Below are 15,268 nucleotides of genomic sequence, written 5' to 3'. Positions count from 1 at the left end.
AAGTCTCATTCTGAAGGAAGGAATATCCAACAAGACAGCACACTCTCCATCGCTTCATTGGATTGTCAGCCTGGACTATATGCGTTCAAAGTCCTGATGTGGAGCTTGAACCGAGAGCCTTCAGACTTAGCTACAAGAGTGCTAACAACTGATCCAGGCTGATATATTAAGTCGAGTATGCAATGCTTTTTTCCACCTCTAAACAATTCTACAATTTAAAAAAACAGGTTAATTCATTCCATTACTAGCGCAGATTCTGTATGATATACTGCATGTTTCTGATTATGATATCTGATTATTATTTTATCTCATAAACAGAAAAAATGCACCTATTCAATTCGGAGAAATAGACAAACCTTTAACGAAGGGAGAAGTCAGTGTATGTTGTAAAGCTTTGTTGCCTACATGGATCACAATTAATTTTCTTGGCTATTGTATTTTCAAAATGTGTTCCTAGCATATACAGATATGGAACAACAATAGCACTTGTTTAGCGCCCTCCACGCAGGGTAGCATCTCAAAGCGCTTAACAGTGGCGGAGCCTGACTCTGAGCCAGAGTGGGTGGGGGGGATTGTGGCCATAAGCACGGTTGAAGAGGAACTTTTCAGGCGGGACTTGAAAAATGGGAGAGAAGGGGAAAGGTAGAGAGATTAAGAGAGAATAGAGAATGTTCCAAAGTTTTGGGTCGTAGTGGCTGAAAGCGCCACCTCCTATGGTGGGGCGGAGGGTGCGAGTGATGAGCAGGAGGCCGGTGCCAGTTGAGCGGAGGCGCCGGGTGGTGGATTCGGTGTGTGGAGGTCGGAAAGGTAGAGAGGTGCCAGAGAGTGAAGGGATTTGAACACGAGTATGAGGATCTTGGAAGTTGATCCATTCGGTGATGGGGAGTCAGTGAAGCCTGGCCAGAACTGGTGAGATGTGGGTATGGAGTTTGGTCCTCCGGGTAAGTATGTGGGCGGCAGAGTTCTGAATCAGCTGGATTTTTTGAACAGTGGAAGTGGGCAGACAGGGGAAGAGTACATTTGAGTAATTCAGGCAGGAGCTGAGAAGGCTAATGCCATGTTGGCGTTCGTTGCAAAAGGGTTAGAGTACAAGAGTAGGGAAGTCTTGCTGCAGTTGTATAAGGCCTTGGTGAGACCGCACCTAGAATATTGTGTGCAGTTTTGGTCTCCTTATTTAAGAAAGGACATACTCGCCTTAGAGGGAGTGCAGCGTAGATTCACTCGTTTGGTTCCTGGGATGAGGGGGTTAACCTATGAGGATAGGTTGAGTAAACTAGGCCTATATTCTCTAGAATATAGAAGAATTAGAGGTGATTTTATAGAAACCTATAAGATTTTTAAGGGTCTTGACAGGGTAGATGCCGTGAGACTGTTTCTCCTGGTTGGAGAATCTAAAACTTGGGGTCATAGTCTCAAGATTAAGGGTCAGTCTTTTCGCACTGAGATGAGGAAACATTTCGTCACTCAGAGGGTAGTGAATTTGTGGAATTCTGTACCCTAGAAGGTTGTAGATGTTCAGTCCTTGTAGAACATATTCAAGACTGAGATTGATAGATTTCCAAAGGATAGAGGGATTAAGGGACATGGGGATAGGTCAGGTAAATGGAATTAGGTTAGAAGATCAGCCATGATCTTATTAAATGGTGGGGCAGACTCGAGGGGCCGAATGCCCTACTCTCGGAAGAGAGATCCAGGAGGATGAGAAGGCAGAGGGATCCCTGGTCACAGATAGAGATGACATAGTTTGTGACTTGACAAGCGCTGTCTCTGTGCTGTGGGCAGGGCGAAAACCAGACTGCAGGGGCTCAAGGAGGGAATGGAGGGAGAAGTGTGACTGAAGTTGACCTGCAACAATGCGTTCCAGGACTTTGGCAAGGAAGGGTTTTTTCAGGAGGGGTGTGATAACAGCGGTTTTCAGGGGGAGTGGAACAGAGCCTGAGGAGAGAGACTGGTTGACTGTGTCGGCCAGCAGGGTGGAGAGGAGGGGGAGTTGAGTGATCAGCAGCTGGGTGGGGAGGAGGTCGAGTCCGTAGGTGGTGAAGTTCATCCAGGTGATTGTGGTTGAGAGGGAGAAATGTGGGGCAAAGAAGTGTAAGGAGGGGGTAGTGGCAGGAGCCATGGCGGAGGGAGGAAGCGGGGTGGATAGTCTGGGTGTCGTGGAAGGGGACATTGGGGTGGAAGGGTGGGAGTACGATGCAGCCAAGCAGATGTTTTCAATCTTTGAGGCGAAGAAGTCTAGGACCTCTTCGCACTTGGCGTTTGATGTGAGGATAGAAGGGGCTTGAGGGGGTGCACAGAGGAGGTGATGGAGAACAGTGTCTTTGGTTTGTTGTTTGCCTCCAGGATGACTTTGGAGTAAAAGTCAGTTTTGGCCTGTGAAAGAGAGAGGGGGTAGGTGTGGAGGCGCTCGAGCCACAGCTGGCGGTGAATCGTGAGGCTAGATTTCTGGCATCTGCGCTCGAGCGTCCGGGTTTGTGTTTGAGTGAGCGGAGATGACTGTTATACCAGGGGAGCAGTTGGGTTTGGATACAACCCTGGATTTCAGGTGAGCCAGGGAATTGAAGGTTGTGGAGAGACGGTCGTTCAGCAGCTTGACAACTGCATTACTGGCTGCTGTGGGTGGAGGACCAGAGGGAGAGGAGGTCTGAGGAAGAAATGTCATTTGTAAGAGACTCAGGCGAGAAGCTTTTTCCAGGGGCGGAAAAAAATGGTGGAGGGCTTAGAAGATGGGAGGGGGATGCAGGAGGAGAGGGAGATGAGGAAGTGGTCCAAGATGGCCTTGTCCGTGATAGACTGGTTGGAAATGTCAAGGCCATATGTGATGACGAGGTCGAGGGAGTGGCCATGGTTGTGGATCTGCGAGTTGATGTGGAGGGTGAGGTTTAGGGAGGAGAGGAGGGCAGTGAAATCCGAGGAGGTGGTCCAAGGGGAGTTTAGATGGAGGTTGAAATCACCCATTGTGAGCAGGTGTTCGGTGCAGAGGAACAGGGATGAGAGGAGAGAGGAGATATCAGTGAGGGAGGAGCCAGGAGGTTTTACGGGGGGCAGTAAACTAGGAGGATTTTGAGGGATAGAGAGGAGGGATGGTAGAGGGTGAGGTGTTCAAAGCAGGAGAATCAGCCAGAGGAATAGGGGGATAGTCCAAGGGAAGCTTGGGAAATGAGGGCCACCCCGCTGCCACATTGGTTTGGGCGGGATGTGTGGTGAAACGTTGGTGCAGGGAGAGTGCGCGATGGGTCAGTTGGGGTGGCTGCTCTGGGACAACCAACGCCAGAAGCCACGATGGGCCTGGCTGTAGTAGAGGGAGGTAATGGTGAGGTCTAGGAGAGACAGAAGGTGAGGAGGGCAGTGGGAGAGAAGGACAGAGTGGGAGTAGTGGAGCATGTGGGATAGGAGCAGGAACATTTTCAGGGGTAGCATCTCGGGTCGGGGTGGCAGCCAAAATGCGGGCCCAGAGACCGGGAGCGAGCGATCAACGGGGCAGCATCAGTCTGCGGGCAACAGGAGACAACTCAGGAGGGGATACTTTTAAGAGTATCCCATTAAGTTTTTAGGCTTCACTTTTAAAATGTAACTAACTACTATCAATGTGAAATTTGTGAGGAACTGGATTTAATAATAGAATCTGTTGATTGCTTTAAGCATGTATTATATTATGATGCGACTTACACATCAGTGTGATTTATCCACAGTAGTACATGCAACATATTTATGTAGTAAATAATAATAATAATATTCCTTACATTTCATACAGCGCCTTATCATGTCTTCTAGACATCTCAAGGGGCTTCACGGAATACACTGTAAAGTGAATCGACTGTATGTTTTGTGGGCAAAACATAAAGGTGAAACTGCTATGTATTTGGAAATCAGGATTCCAAAAGAATATGTGTCGACTATTGGAAATTGTCTTTGTCCATTTGGAGAATAGCTATTTTGATGTGGCAAACTTTAAATCATTAAAACATTAAAGATTCATTAAATAAAGCAGCTTCATAACTATAAAACCAAGACGTTTTAGAAGTGGGTGTTTCTTTTGGTAAATTAACCAAGAATGAAAACATTTTCAGATTAAGATAAAGTTTTTTTTAAAAAGTCGTAAGATGGTTGAGGATACTGCTGAAAATATTTGAGATGCAAACAATATTATACTGTAGTACATGGATTCTAACATGCTGTCTCAGTGAACCAATGCAGTTATATTTTGAAGAAACATCATAAGCGACCTTTTAAAATTAGTCTGTTCCTTCACAAGTTCACGTTTGTAACAAACCATTTTTCCAGTCATGTTTTGGTCAGCCTGGTGGCTGACACTTTTGGTAATTCATCATGCTTAAGAATGTCTAAACTAGAGTTTCACATATGTATGCCGCCCACTCATGGAAACTTCCCAGTGTTTGCAGGGGAATGTGCACTCTCTCACAAGGGACTCACCTTGCTTACCTACTTCCAGAGAGTATTAGCTGCAAGTTGGCGAGAGCCAAGACTTGGGAACCCCAGAGTGTGCATTGGGGTACTGCTGGAGTTCAACCAACAAAAGAAAAGCTTCCGACTGCTTGTTCAGCTGGGACCACCCTACCCATCTTTGTAGGATTCACAGAAGCCAAATGAAAGTATCCTGCCCCAGTGAATGGTCTGCCCCTCCAAGCCATGACATGGGCCAGACTGGCTGGTCTCTTATCAGTAGAGCCTTGGAGTACTATGGACACGTCTAGCTCGATAACTGAACTCCCAAGACGGCCATAGAGGGATGACTAGATTCTGACATTTTGTTGCCAAGCACATCACCTTTGAGACAACTCAGCTCTGAGGAGACCCTGCTTATTCCCCCCTCCTCTCCGTGGAGGATAGCCACTAGCTAGTCATTCATGCACAATGATGCTTTACCTAACGCAGGCTATTTATTTATGAAATTTCACTAGATAGTAAGGTATTTTGATGGTTAGATTATTTTCCTGTTTTACATTTAAATTCATTGGATATTTTTGCATATTGTATTTGTAGTTTTGCAAGATTGTACTTGTCATGTTTCAATATCATTGGATAAGGAACATATCCTATTCTTGTTTTTTTTTATCATAGTTTGTATGACAAATTTGGTTCGTTCCATTCTCATTGTGCTTGGCCTCTTGATTTTTCTGAGGGAATAGAATCAGATAAATCACAACTAAATCTACCTGTCACAATAAACTAAAGGCTCCAAATCGTTGTGTCCTATTTTTACAATAACTGGCAAACCATTTGTCAAAATGCTAATATACCTTTTGAAAATGATGGAGGTTCCTTGATCTGTGGCAGTGTGTCATGCAATATTCATTGTGGGAGGATCCTAATTAAGTATTAGCAGGTGAAGGGTGGCAAATATGTTTTGTAAAAACTTAGTTGTAATGTTTTCGAGCAGTTATCTGCTGGCATTGATAAATCACAAGTGCCTTTTTCCACATATATTTCCATTGTGGAACTGCAACATTTCTCTCTATTGGAAGTTTCAAAGTATTAGCTGACTACATTGCATTAATAAATTATCAGCTCCCTACTCCAGTGGCATAAAAAATTTATGTTGTTTCTGCATTGATAATATTTTGATTATTTTGTACTTCAGTAGCAGAAATATTAAGTTTAAAATGTTGTTTTGATTTGTTGGCAAATGCTTTGATATCCCCCCACCTATTTTCCATCACATGAGGGACGCCATATAAATGCAAGTTGTTCTTGTTTTTATGATTTTTTTCAGGATTAGGAAGCAACCAGTCTCCCTCCCCAGAAGACAAAATTAGAAAATATTTGTGGAAATTGGAATTTCTTGTGATTAGATATAGAAAATATTGCACATAAATATTACAGAAAGTTGTGCAGCAGCTGAAAGAGAGATACATTAAAGTTGTGGGTGTTACCCTTCATCAGAACTCGTACCTTTTTTATCTTTGTAATACTGATCGACATGCTGTGCATATTATTGCTTTTCTGATTTCCAGCATTCATGTCTTTTCTTTTGATCTCTGTAATTTGGTGACTTGTGTTAATTTCAGTAAATGGCAAGGAATAGTTTGCTTTACTTTCCGAAATAATGCATGGAACAACTAATGAATCCAAAATGTAATCTTTTAACAATGATGTTAACACAGATTAGGTCAATGTAAACTCATTATTATTTTTAATTGAATCTGTTTGAGTTTTGCAAGTTTGATTTGGTGCAATACAGGTTACAGATAGCTGCAGAGCATATAAAAAAAATCTTATATGGTTTGATCACATTATGCATTGGGGGGGGTTAGAAACAGTAAGGTGCTTGTCGGGTGGAGAGAGGCTTAGCCAAGCAGGTTCAGTGAATTATACTAATAATAATCTTTACATTTGATATACTGCCTTCCACATTGAGATGACGTTCCAAAGCCCTTCAAGGATATACTGTAAGGTGCAGTGACTGCGTGTTTTGTGGGTGAACTTGGCAGCCAATTTTGCGCATTGCAACGTCCCGCAAACAGTCCTGAAGTGAATGACAAGTATTATTTGTGGAATTGTGGCCAAAACACCAGGAGAAACTCCCTTTTTTCGAGCAGTGCAATAGAATTTTTTTTGACATCCTGAGCAGGCAGATGGGACCTGGATTTAATAACTCATCTGAAGGATGCCACCTCCAACACTACAGCATGCTTTCAGCACTGCATTGGAGTGTCATCTTAGACTGTATGAGTTCCATGTGCCGATGTGGGGCTTGAACCCACAACCTTCTGACACAGAGGTGAAAGTGCTTCCAACTTTGCCAGCTGATACATGTGTGTGGATGTGTGTGTGTGAGAGACGGGGTTCTATGATTATCGGTCATTCATGTATTGTGTTGGGTGGCTGGGATGGAGTGGGGCAGCAATAAGGGAACCGTACTTGCAGCCCTTTCCCTTTCTCCAGGCGAATCCTATGAATCACCGATTTGATGGGTTTCATTATTTGTTGTAGAGATGTCTGTGCTACATCTTTGGATCGCACCATCTCCCAACTAGATGTGCCTGCCTCAGAAGTGGCTTGCCCTGTTTTGGTAGCAGAACCAATAATCATGGTGTGTGGTTTGGAGAGGATGGTGAAGTACATTGTAGCTTTTAGTAGCTTCCAGAAACTCCACCCAGAAGGCAGTAGCTAGGGACACAAATAATGTCGGATGACACCCAAAACCACCCTCCACCACTTTACCTCTTGATTCTAAGTCCATCTTATGTTATGTTTGCTTGTCTGTCAGACAGAGTCCTAAGTGCCTGTGGGACTCTCATTACAACCTAACCAATGTGTTGTAAAATTGTACTATCACTTCCTTTCAATGCTATATTCTGCATGTACAAAACCCAGATTCCCTTTTTCTTTTTTAAGGCCTTTCTTACCTGCTTTTCCGCCTTTAAAGATCAAGGTGCACTCCTATAGATGCACTTATGTTCCTCAACAACATTGTTGAATCATAGAAATTACAGCATAGGAGGTCATTTGGTCCATCGAGCCTAAACTGTTCCATTAGAGCTAGCTATTCTAATCTGAGAGTATACTTCCTTTCTTTGTTCTTTTTCCCAAAATATATGACTTCACATTTCCCAACATGAAGCTGCATCTGTCATCTATCTGCCCACTCATTGTGCACTTACTGGTGCCTTGAGGTCCTTGCTTATTCCTGTGTTTAATGCTTTTAAACGGATGTTCTGAATTAGACATGTTGCCCTCAGACCATTATTCCTGTTTGTAATGTTACTAGTTAGATTCTATAACCTACTAGAAAAACCTTCAAAAATACAGTCACTACAATTTACAGTGAATTCTGTGAAGCGTAGGTGTTCTCCCAACATGAAAGGGACCATATAAAATGTAAGAGTTATTACTATTTTAAATAAATACAATTTTTATTTGTGGGAATTTAATTAAAATTTGCTTAATACTTTTGTCACAAAATGAACCCCCTCCCAATCCTTCAACTGTACATCCACCCCTGCTATCCCTTTAGATATAAATGTTAGTTCACTTCTTAAAATATGCATATATACATAACACAGAGATTGTAAGTGCTCTGGGACGTCGGCCGACGTGGAGGGCGTTATACAAATGCAAGTTATTGTTGTTGTAGTTTAGATATTACGTTATCTTCAAATAATCAGTGCTGCTGAGGGTGAACTACATTAATTTTAACTGTTCCCTTACACAGTATAGTTGTCTAAAAATGGTGTGCAATGTGATCATTTATGCCTCATAATTGGGAGATAGAGTGGTCAGACAGATTAATCGTTTATGTACTGTCATCAGCAGGTTTTCCTATTTGAATGCTACAATTTTAATGCTGACTTAGAGACTTTGCTTTGACTGGACACTGCGCAGAGATTCTGCGTTTCATGCCTTTCTTTAGTTTTATTTATAGTTACTGAAAGCTTTTCTCGTGCACAATTGATTCCCTTTGACTTTAATATCTTGTTTCATAAACACATCTGTGCTGTTTTCAAAAAGTGTCTTAACACTAGAATGGTGTTTGACAAACCTAAAAAAAGTCTCTCTCTGATGATTGTGGGCATCCTAAGTAAAATGGCTCACCTCTCTTTGATGATTGTGGATATCCTATTAAATATATTTGTCTCATTCCAATTTGATGTGACTTAAAGCTACTCATATTTTTGCCCCCGACACAGACAGCATTAAATTAAAGTTACACTTGGATATGTTGCAAACATGATGCTTGGGCACTTTCCGAAAGTTACGGTTAAGAGATGTAACAGATATATCCTGCATTTAAACTCCTGCTCTGACTCGAGTGTGCTATTTCAATAGAATATGCAATATCTGCCCACAAAAACGTCACCCCACTCATTCTACCCAGAGAAAAGCTCTTCATTGATATTCCTCGATTCAAGCAGAAAGTCTGGATTATTCATTCTGATCACACTGGCACAGGAGTATACCATTTGACTTGTCTGATCTGCATTTTATTTGCCTTTACAGCTCTTTATCTTTTTTAATGTACTTACACATGTCTACTACTCAAACCTGGTTTCCGTCACTCCATATATAACATTGTTTCTTGTTCATCTCATCTCAGTCTGCAATATCCCTATATACTCCAATACCAATCATGGTTTTCAGTTAGGAGTATTAGGAGTATTTAGAGTTGGAAAGGGTGAATCAGGACAGATACCCAAAGAGTAACTATCATCAAGTACAGGTTGTCAGGAAGGGTGCCTGGTCCCATTTTTTTAAAAAAGCTTGATGCTGTGATGGGAGGACAGGAGAGTGGGTATTTTGGAAGGATAAGATTGGACTGGCCAAAGGACATTTTTTAAATAAAAACTATTCTTGTGATCTTGTAATCTTATGAGCATTAACCCAATCTCTTTTGCCTCAATACAATATTTACTGACAGTGAAACCTAGTCTTTTCTCGGTAAGAGGAAGGAAGGGAATAATAATAATCCTTGCATTTGATATAGCACCTTATCATGTCGTTGAGATCTCAATGCCCTTCATAGGATATACTGTAAAGTGCAATGACTGTGTATTTTATTGATTGAACGCAGCAACCAGTTATACACAGCAATGCCTCACAAACAACCATGGAGTGAGGGACCAATTTTATTTTGGGGATTGTTGGCCAGGATAACGGGAGAAACTCCCTTCTCTTTTCAAATAGTGCCATGGGATCTTTAACATCCACCTGAACAGGGAGATGCGACTTTGGTTTAATGTCTCACAGGATTCACAATGTAAGACCCGTACAGACCTATTTGGAGTGTCCCCTTAGACTATGTGTGTTCAAGTCCCGATGTGGGATTTGAATCCACAACCTTCCAACTCAGAAGAGAGAGTGCTAACGCTAAGCCAGTTGACGTGAAGATGATTGTAACAGCTGTGGTTCTATATCTGGCACTGTGGTGTTCTGCCTTTTTAAAAGCCTTTTTATCGACCAAAAGTAACAAAACATTGGGTAGCATGTCTGAATCATTTCTTAATGTAGCATTGTAATCAACGTCATTGCATGATGCATCCTGGAGTATGCGATTCAGAGCCAATTATAGTGCATACTGACGTCTGCAAAACTGCATTATTTGTTCCAGTCTTGGATAGCTGAAAGGTTACAGTTCGTATTGAGGACTGGATTTGGGCAGAATTCAAGTAGAGAATTTGGCTCTGTACATAAGTACAACATTTAAAAAAAATTCTTGCCTGCAACTGATAATAAAGAAGAAAATCAACATTTCTAGAATTATGTTTTTTACCTTGAGATGAAATTGACGTATTAGTATAATTAGATTACATTGTCATTGCTATCTTAGTGTTTTGCTTTTTCAATTCATGTGTTATTTGCTTCCAACTTTTTCTCATAGTTTCTTGCTGCTACTCCTGGTTTGTTGTCTGCAGGAGAATCCCATCTGTTTTCCGAGGACATCTGCCACAATAACCTGTTCAGATAGAAAAAAACGTTCATTTTTTTAATACTCTGTATTGCTCAAAGAAAATATTACTTAATGCAATCACTCTGTATTTATTTAATTTTTTTTAAGATCAGAATTTAATAATATAATAATATAATAATAATCCTTGCATTTGATACAGCGCCTATCACTAGAAGACGTGAAAAATGCTATATCAAATGCAAGGATTTTTATTATCACGTCATTGAGACTTCTCAAAGAGCTTCACAGAATATACTGTAAAGTGAATTGACTGTATACTTTGTGGGCGAAACCAGGCAGCCAATTGCGTACAGCAGTGTCCCACAAACAGCTGTGGATTCAGTGACAAAATCATTTTTTTAAGGGATTATTACCCCCGGAATGCGATCTGCCAATCGACCAACAAGTAGATTCCCACTTACTGCTCGGCAAACTTAAAGTATAAAAAGCATTTTTATCATAACTGCCAGAAGTACTATTTAGCAGTTCAGTAGAGCTCCATTGGCGGTTGATAAAACCCAACCAGTGCTACAACTGTGCATGATTGCAGAGAGAGGTACACAGAAACACACAGACATCCTCACAGACAATGTTTCTGCATTCACTGCACGTGAAAATGTAGAAGGACAAAATGATGGCGGTGTGGGGAAGCCAAATTGCCGACATCCAGATTATCAACTGATGTGGAGTCCCGTAGCTCACTGGTTAGAGCACTTGCCTTGCAAGCGAGACACCTGGGTTCAATTCCAGGCAGGTCAGGGTGAAACCTTGGGCAAGTTTCCTTACTCCACACGCCTAATAATAATCCCTACAAAACCAAACAATAATAAATTGGTCATTTTCAATCCATGACTGTTTGTGGGACGCTGCTATGCGCAATTGGCTGCTGTATTTCGCCCACAAATATACAGTCAATTCATTTTACAGTCTATTCTGTGAAGCGCTTTGAGACGTCGAGAAGACGTGAAAAGCGCTATATCAAATGCAAGGATTATTATTATTATCTCACATCAGTGATGAAATGATGACCCAAAGTCAGTCATTTTAATTTTCCCAGCACTGGCTGTGTCTCGTCCTGCTGTGTCCATGGATTAGAACCACAATGCAGCAGGCCCACAAATTTTGAAGATTTCGGGTAAGTTAATGTCAGGGCTCAAACCCCAATCATGTAATAAGACAACGCACGTTCTAATGAAGCACTTTATAACAAGGTTCTACTGTATTTTGTGTCTAAATGCCATATGTTTATAATAAGAAAAACTCAGGACCCCCAATTATTTTGCAGACCAGCTTAAGGATTTAGAATGGTATAGGTGGTGCACATTACAGATGTGTTCACCATTGCTAAAGGCCTATTGGATACTGCTGTGTGCTCTGTATTTGTTTGGAACAGGATTCTTAAAGTGGCACATTTGGACTACTATTTCTCAGATAGATTTGGAGGTGATAGTGTGTGTGCATCTTTACTGAGATGCATGCAAAATGAGACAACTGCTCTCTTGGGTTGTCAGAATTTTGACTTTTTTAAAAATCGTTTTCCTCATGTTCTCTCCAGAATGAGCCTAGTCATTGCTGGGATACCACACTGTTCCTTAGATGCTGGATAAAATAGGATATTTTAGATGTATGCAGTGAGAGGATTTGATAAATTCTAAAGATGATTTAATTGTTCGCAAATCTTGATCTGCTTAGAAATATATATTGTATGTGAATTATATATTGTATTCAGTTTGTCCGCTTTGTAAAGAGAATGGAATGGTAAAACCTTTGTATATCTCAGTTGTTCCAGTAGAAAACGTGTATGAGCAATGCTGAGAAGAACCTTCAGATTTCAAGTTTACTGTCCCCCCCTCCACAGGAACTATTCTGATATTTTATGTGTGCAGCTTTATATTTCACTGCGGGTAATCTATACAATTAATTTGATTGATCATTAATGGGGGGGTCATTCTGAATTGTGCAATTACACTGGCTGCCTCTGTTTCTATTCTGGAAATTTGTAGGAAGAAGTACCCAACACTTGTTCTCCATTCACATGAACTGCAGTATCTCACTATGAGTTTTGCATCACAGTGGTTGACACTATAGGAGGTCTCAACCATAATGCTCACAAAACCAAGACAGTGGAATACGATGGGAAAGGCTGAGGAACCAAACAAATAGACCAGGGAAGGTCACAGGGCCAATCACTTCACTGTGCTCATCTCAGCCCAGATACCAGTAGAGCAACTAGAACTAGTTCAGAGTTACGGAGAGAAAATTCACTATCCAGCGACTCCTGCTCAGTGTGGATGTCGGGTGAAGACAGAAAAAGGGTCAACTGTCATGCTTCATGGTTAAGAAACTTGTCAACTTTTTAAAAAATAAGTTCTCATTGTCAAGACTCACAGATGAACAATGAACAATTGTTGTATATATTACCATTGTGTCCCTTTGTAGTAAACATGTGTCACATAACTGGCACTTACACATTAAAAATGAGTGGAGCTCTGCCCACATGCTTGTTTGCCCATGTGCTGGGCTCTACTCAGCCCCCAGTGAGAGTAATTTGCAACAGGAAATATAAACCAGATTTACTATTTCAAATCTTTGTATTGCGGGAACCAATACGTCTGAAGTAATGAAACATCTCACAGGATACGTTGGCTCAACTACAGAACATTTCTAGAAATACACTGCCATGCAAAACCTTTCTTGAATATAAAATTAATATTGGAAGTGTGCATTTTCCAAAGTAGGCATCATTGATAATTGGGATTTGAGTTCAGTCAATGTGAGCTTGCTTTTTCCCATTCATGTGGAGTTCTCCACCTCAAAGTTCAATGACAGTGGCTTACAAATGATTCTTTAGGCCACATCAGAAAAATAGATATAGAATTATCTCATTGTAGGTCCTGTAATAGTGCAGTGCCAGTGCATCTGCATTGTTGGAGATGCGATTCTTCAGATGAGCCATGAAACTGAGGTCCCATCTGCCTGTTCAGGTAGAGGTTAAAGATCCCTTTGCATTATTTAAAAAGAGAAGGGAGTTTCTCCTGGTGTCCTGGCCAACAATCCCCCATATAAAATTTCTCATTCACTTCATGGATGCTTGTGGGACATTGTTGTACACAAATTGGCCGCTACATTTCCGTAGAGGATTACTTAATGTGCTTGCTTTCATGTATGTTACAGGTAATCTGTACCGTTCAAGCGCACAATGTAATCTGTATTAATGGTTTACCCTAGTCTGTTGTAAAGACAAGGATGAAATTTGGAAGATTCACAGAAAAATGTGTGAATAGCTAATCCTGCCAATTTGCAGATGTCTCAGGCCAGGCCTCTGCTCAGATACGTACCTCAGATTTGAATCCTGTAAAGCTGGATTACATTTGAAGGAGACTTCTGTGCCTGGAAGCAAATTTAGGGCTCAGGTGGAGTTCCATAGGGTTACATATACATATAAATATATCACATCAGGGTTGAAATTTAACCCATTTGGAAGCAAATGCATTTCTCAACAATCCTATGGAACTCCACCCGAGCCCTAAATTTGCTTCCAGGCATACAAGTCTCCTTCAGATGTAATATATATAATATATATATTATATAGTTGTGCTAACATGTACCTTGATTTCATGCAGTGGATAATTTACCTTTGAAATTGATAGGGAGTTACTGTGAACTGATGGTTTCTCTGCAGACCTTTGACTGCAGTGGTTCAGTACAATCCATCCCAAACTGGGAGAGCACACTTTAATTTTTTAAAACTTTACAGTTATCTTTGCTTGTGTGTACTCAGTTATCTTTTATGAATGAAAATATGTATCCCAATAGTTTTCCTAATCTTTGGTCCAACATTTTTGACAAGTTTCTTAAAATAATAGATGCTTCATTAGTCAGTGAGAGAGAGCATTCTTCAAAGCATTAGAATGATTTAGACCTAACTGCTGGGGTATGCTGGGTGACTCCCTGTAAAGAAAATTATGTGAATTACATGCTCAGCATGGTGAATGTTAATGCTGGGAAAAATGCCCAATTATGGGCTACTCATGTCAGCTTAGCTCAGCAAATGAATACTGAAACTTCTTTATTTTACCCCAATTTCAGAAGAGCATCCCCAACTTCATCAGATTTTTCTTTACCTCTGGATAAGATTATTCATTCAGTGCCAAATTAAGAACAATTTATACTTTATGACCACTGAGAACTGGGCTGAAGTTGTATCAAATTTTCACGTAAGACAATGGATTTTCCCTTCTGTCAGTCTGGTCTCGGTTTAATTCTAAATCTTACAGTGAAAGCATTCTGTTCTGTCTTTTGCTTTTGAATATCGGAGCTATATACTGTGTGGTATAATTTTATAATGAAGATTTCTGAGGAAAATGGTAAAGTTCTTTCATGAATGCAATTGTTCAGTGAATCCTAGAATAAATGTGACATTCTTAGGAACTGTCTTCTTCACAGAAAAGTGTTTTTAATACAAAGCACAATTCCATTATTCATATTTTAACTTGGAGTTATAAATTAATACTTATCTGCATTATTTTTGCACTGGAAGATTAAATTTGAAGTATATGATTGAAGTATCGACTTACAGAATGCAGTATAGTAGTATGTACATTTATAACTTTGGAATTCCATTTTCCTAAATTAACAAAACAATGTTTAAAAAAATGTTCTTGTGTTTATATTGCAGGTTAGCACTGTATGTATATGAATATCTACTCCATGTAGGAGCACAGAAATCAGCACAAACATTTTTATCAGAGGTGAGCGGTTTTCTGGTGTAATTTTGGTTATATGAGCTATGAACTTTCAGGTTCTACATTACATGCAAATGTTTTGGTATTGGGATGCAACAAAGTTTATATTACACAT

The 15,268-nt window shown here is 40.6% G+C and overlaps 1 protein-coding gene across 2 annotated transcripts in view; it reads left to right on the top strand.

Annotated features, from left to right (window-relative positions):
• The window catches only part of LOC103182676 (single-stranded DNA-binding protein 2), a 198,761-nt gene that overhangs the window by 10,757 nt on the left and 172,736 nt on the right, over positions 1 to 15,268 (top strand). For both annotated transcript variants that reach the window (XM_007899756.2, XM_007899757.2), the window contains exon 2: positions 15,087 to 15,159. In XM_007899756.2, coding sequence (XP_007897947.1) covers positions 15,087 to 15,159 — 73 coding nt within the window. The remainder of the gene's footprint in view (positions 1 to 15,086; positions 15,160 to 15,268) is intronic.

The sequence above is a fragment of the Callorhinchus milii genome, unplaced genomic scaffold, assembly GCF_018977255.1.
Source record: "Callorhinchus milii isolate IMCB2004 unplaced genomic scaffold, IMCB_Cmil_1.0 Scaffold1, whole genome shotgun sequence".
NCBI classification, from domain to species: domain Eukaryota; kingdom Metazoa; phylum Chordata; class Chondrichthyes; order Chimaeriformes; family Callorhinchidae; genus Callorhinchus; species Callorhinchus milii.
This window is presented reverse-complemented; position numbering and strand designations above follow the sequence as displayed.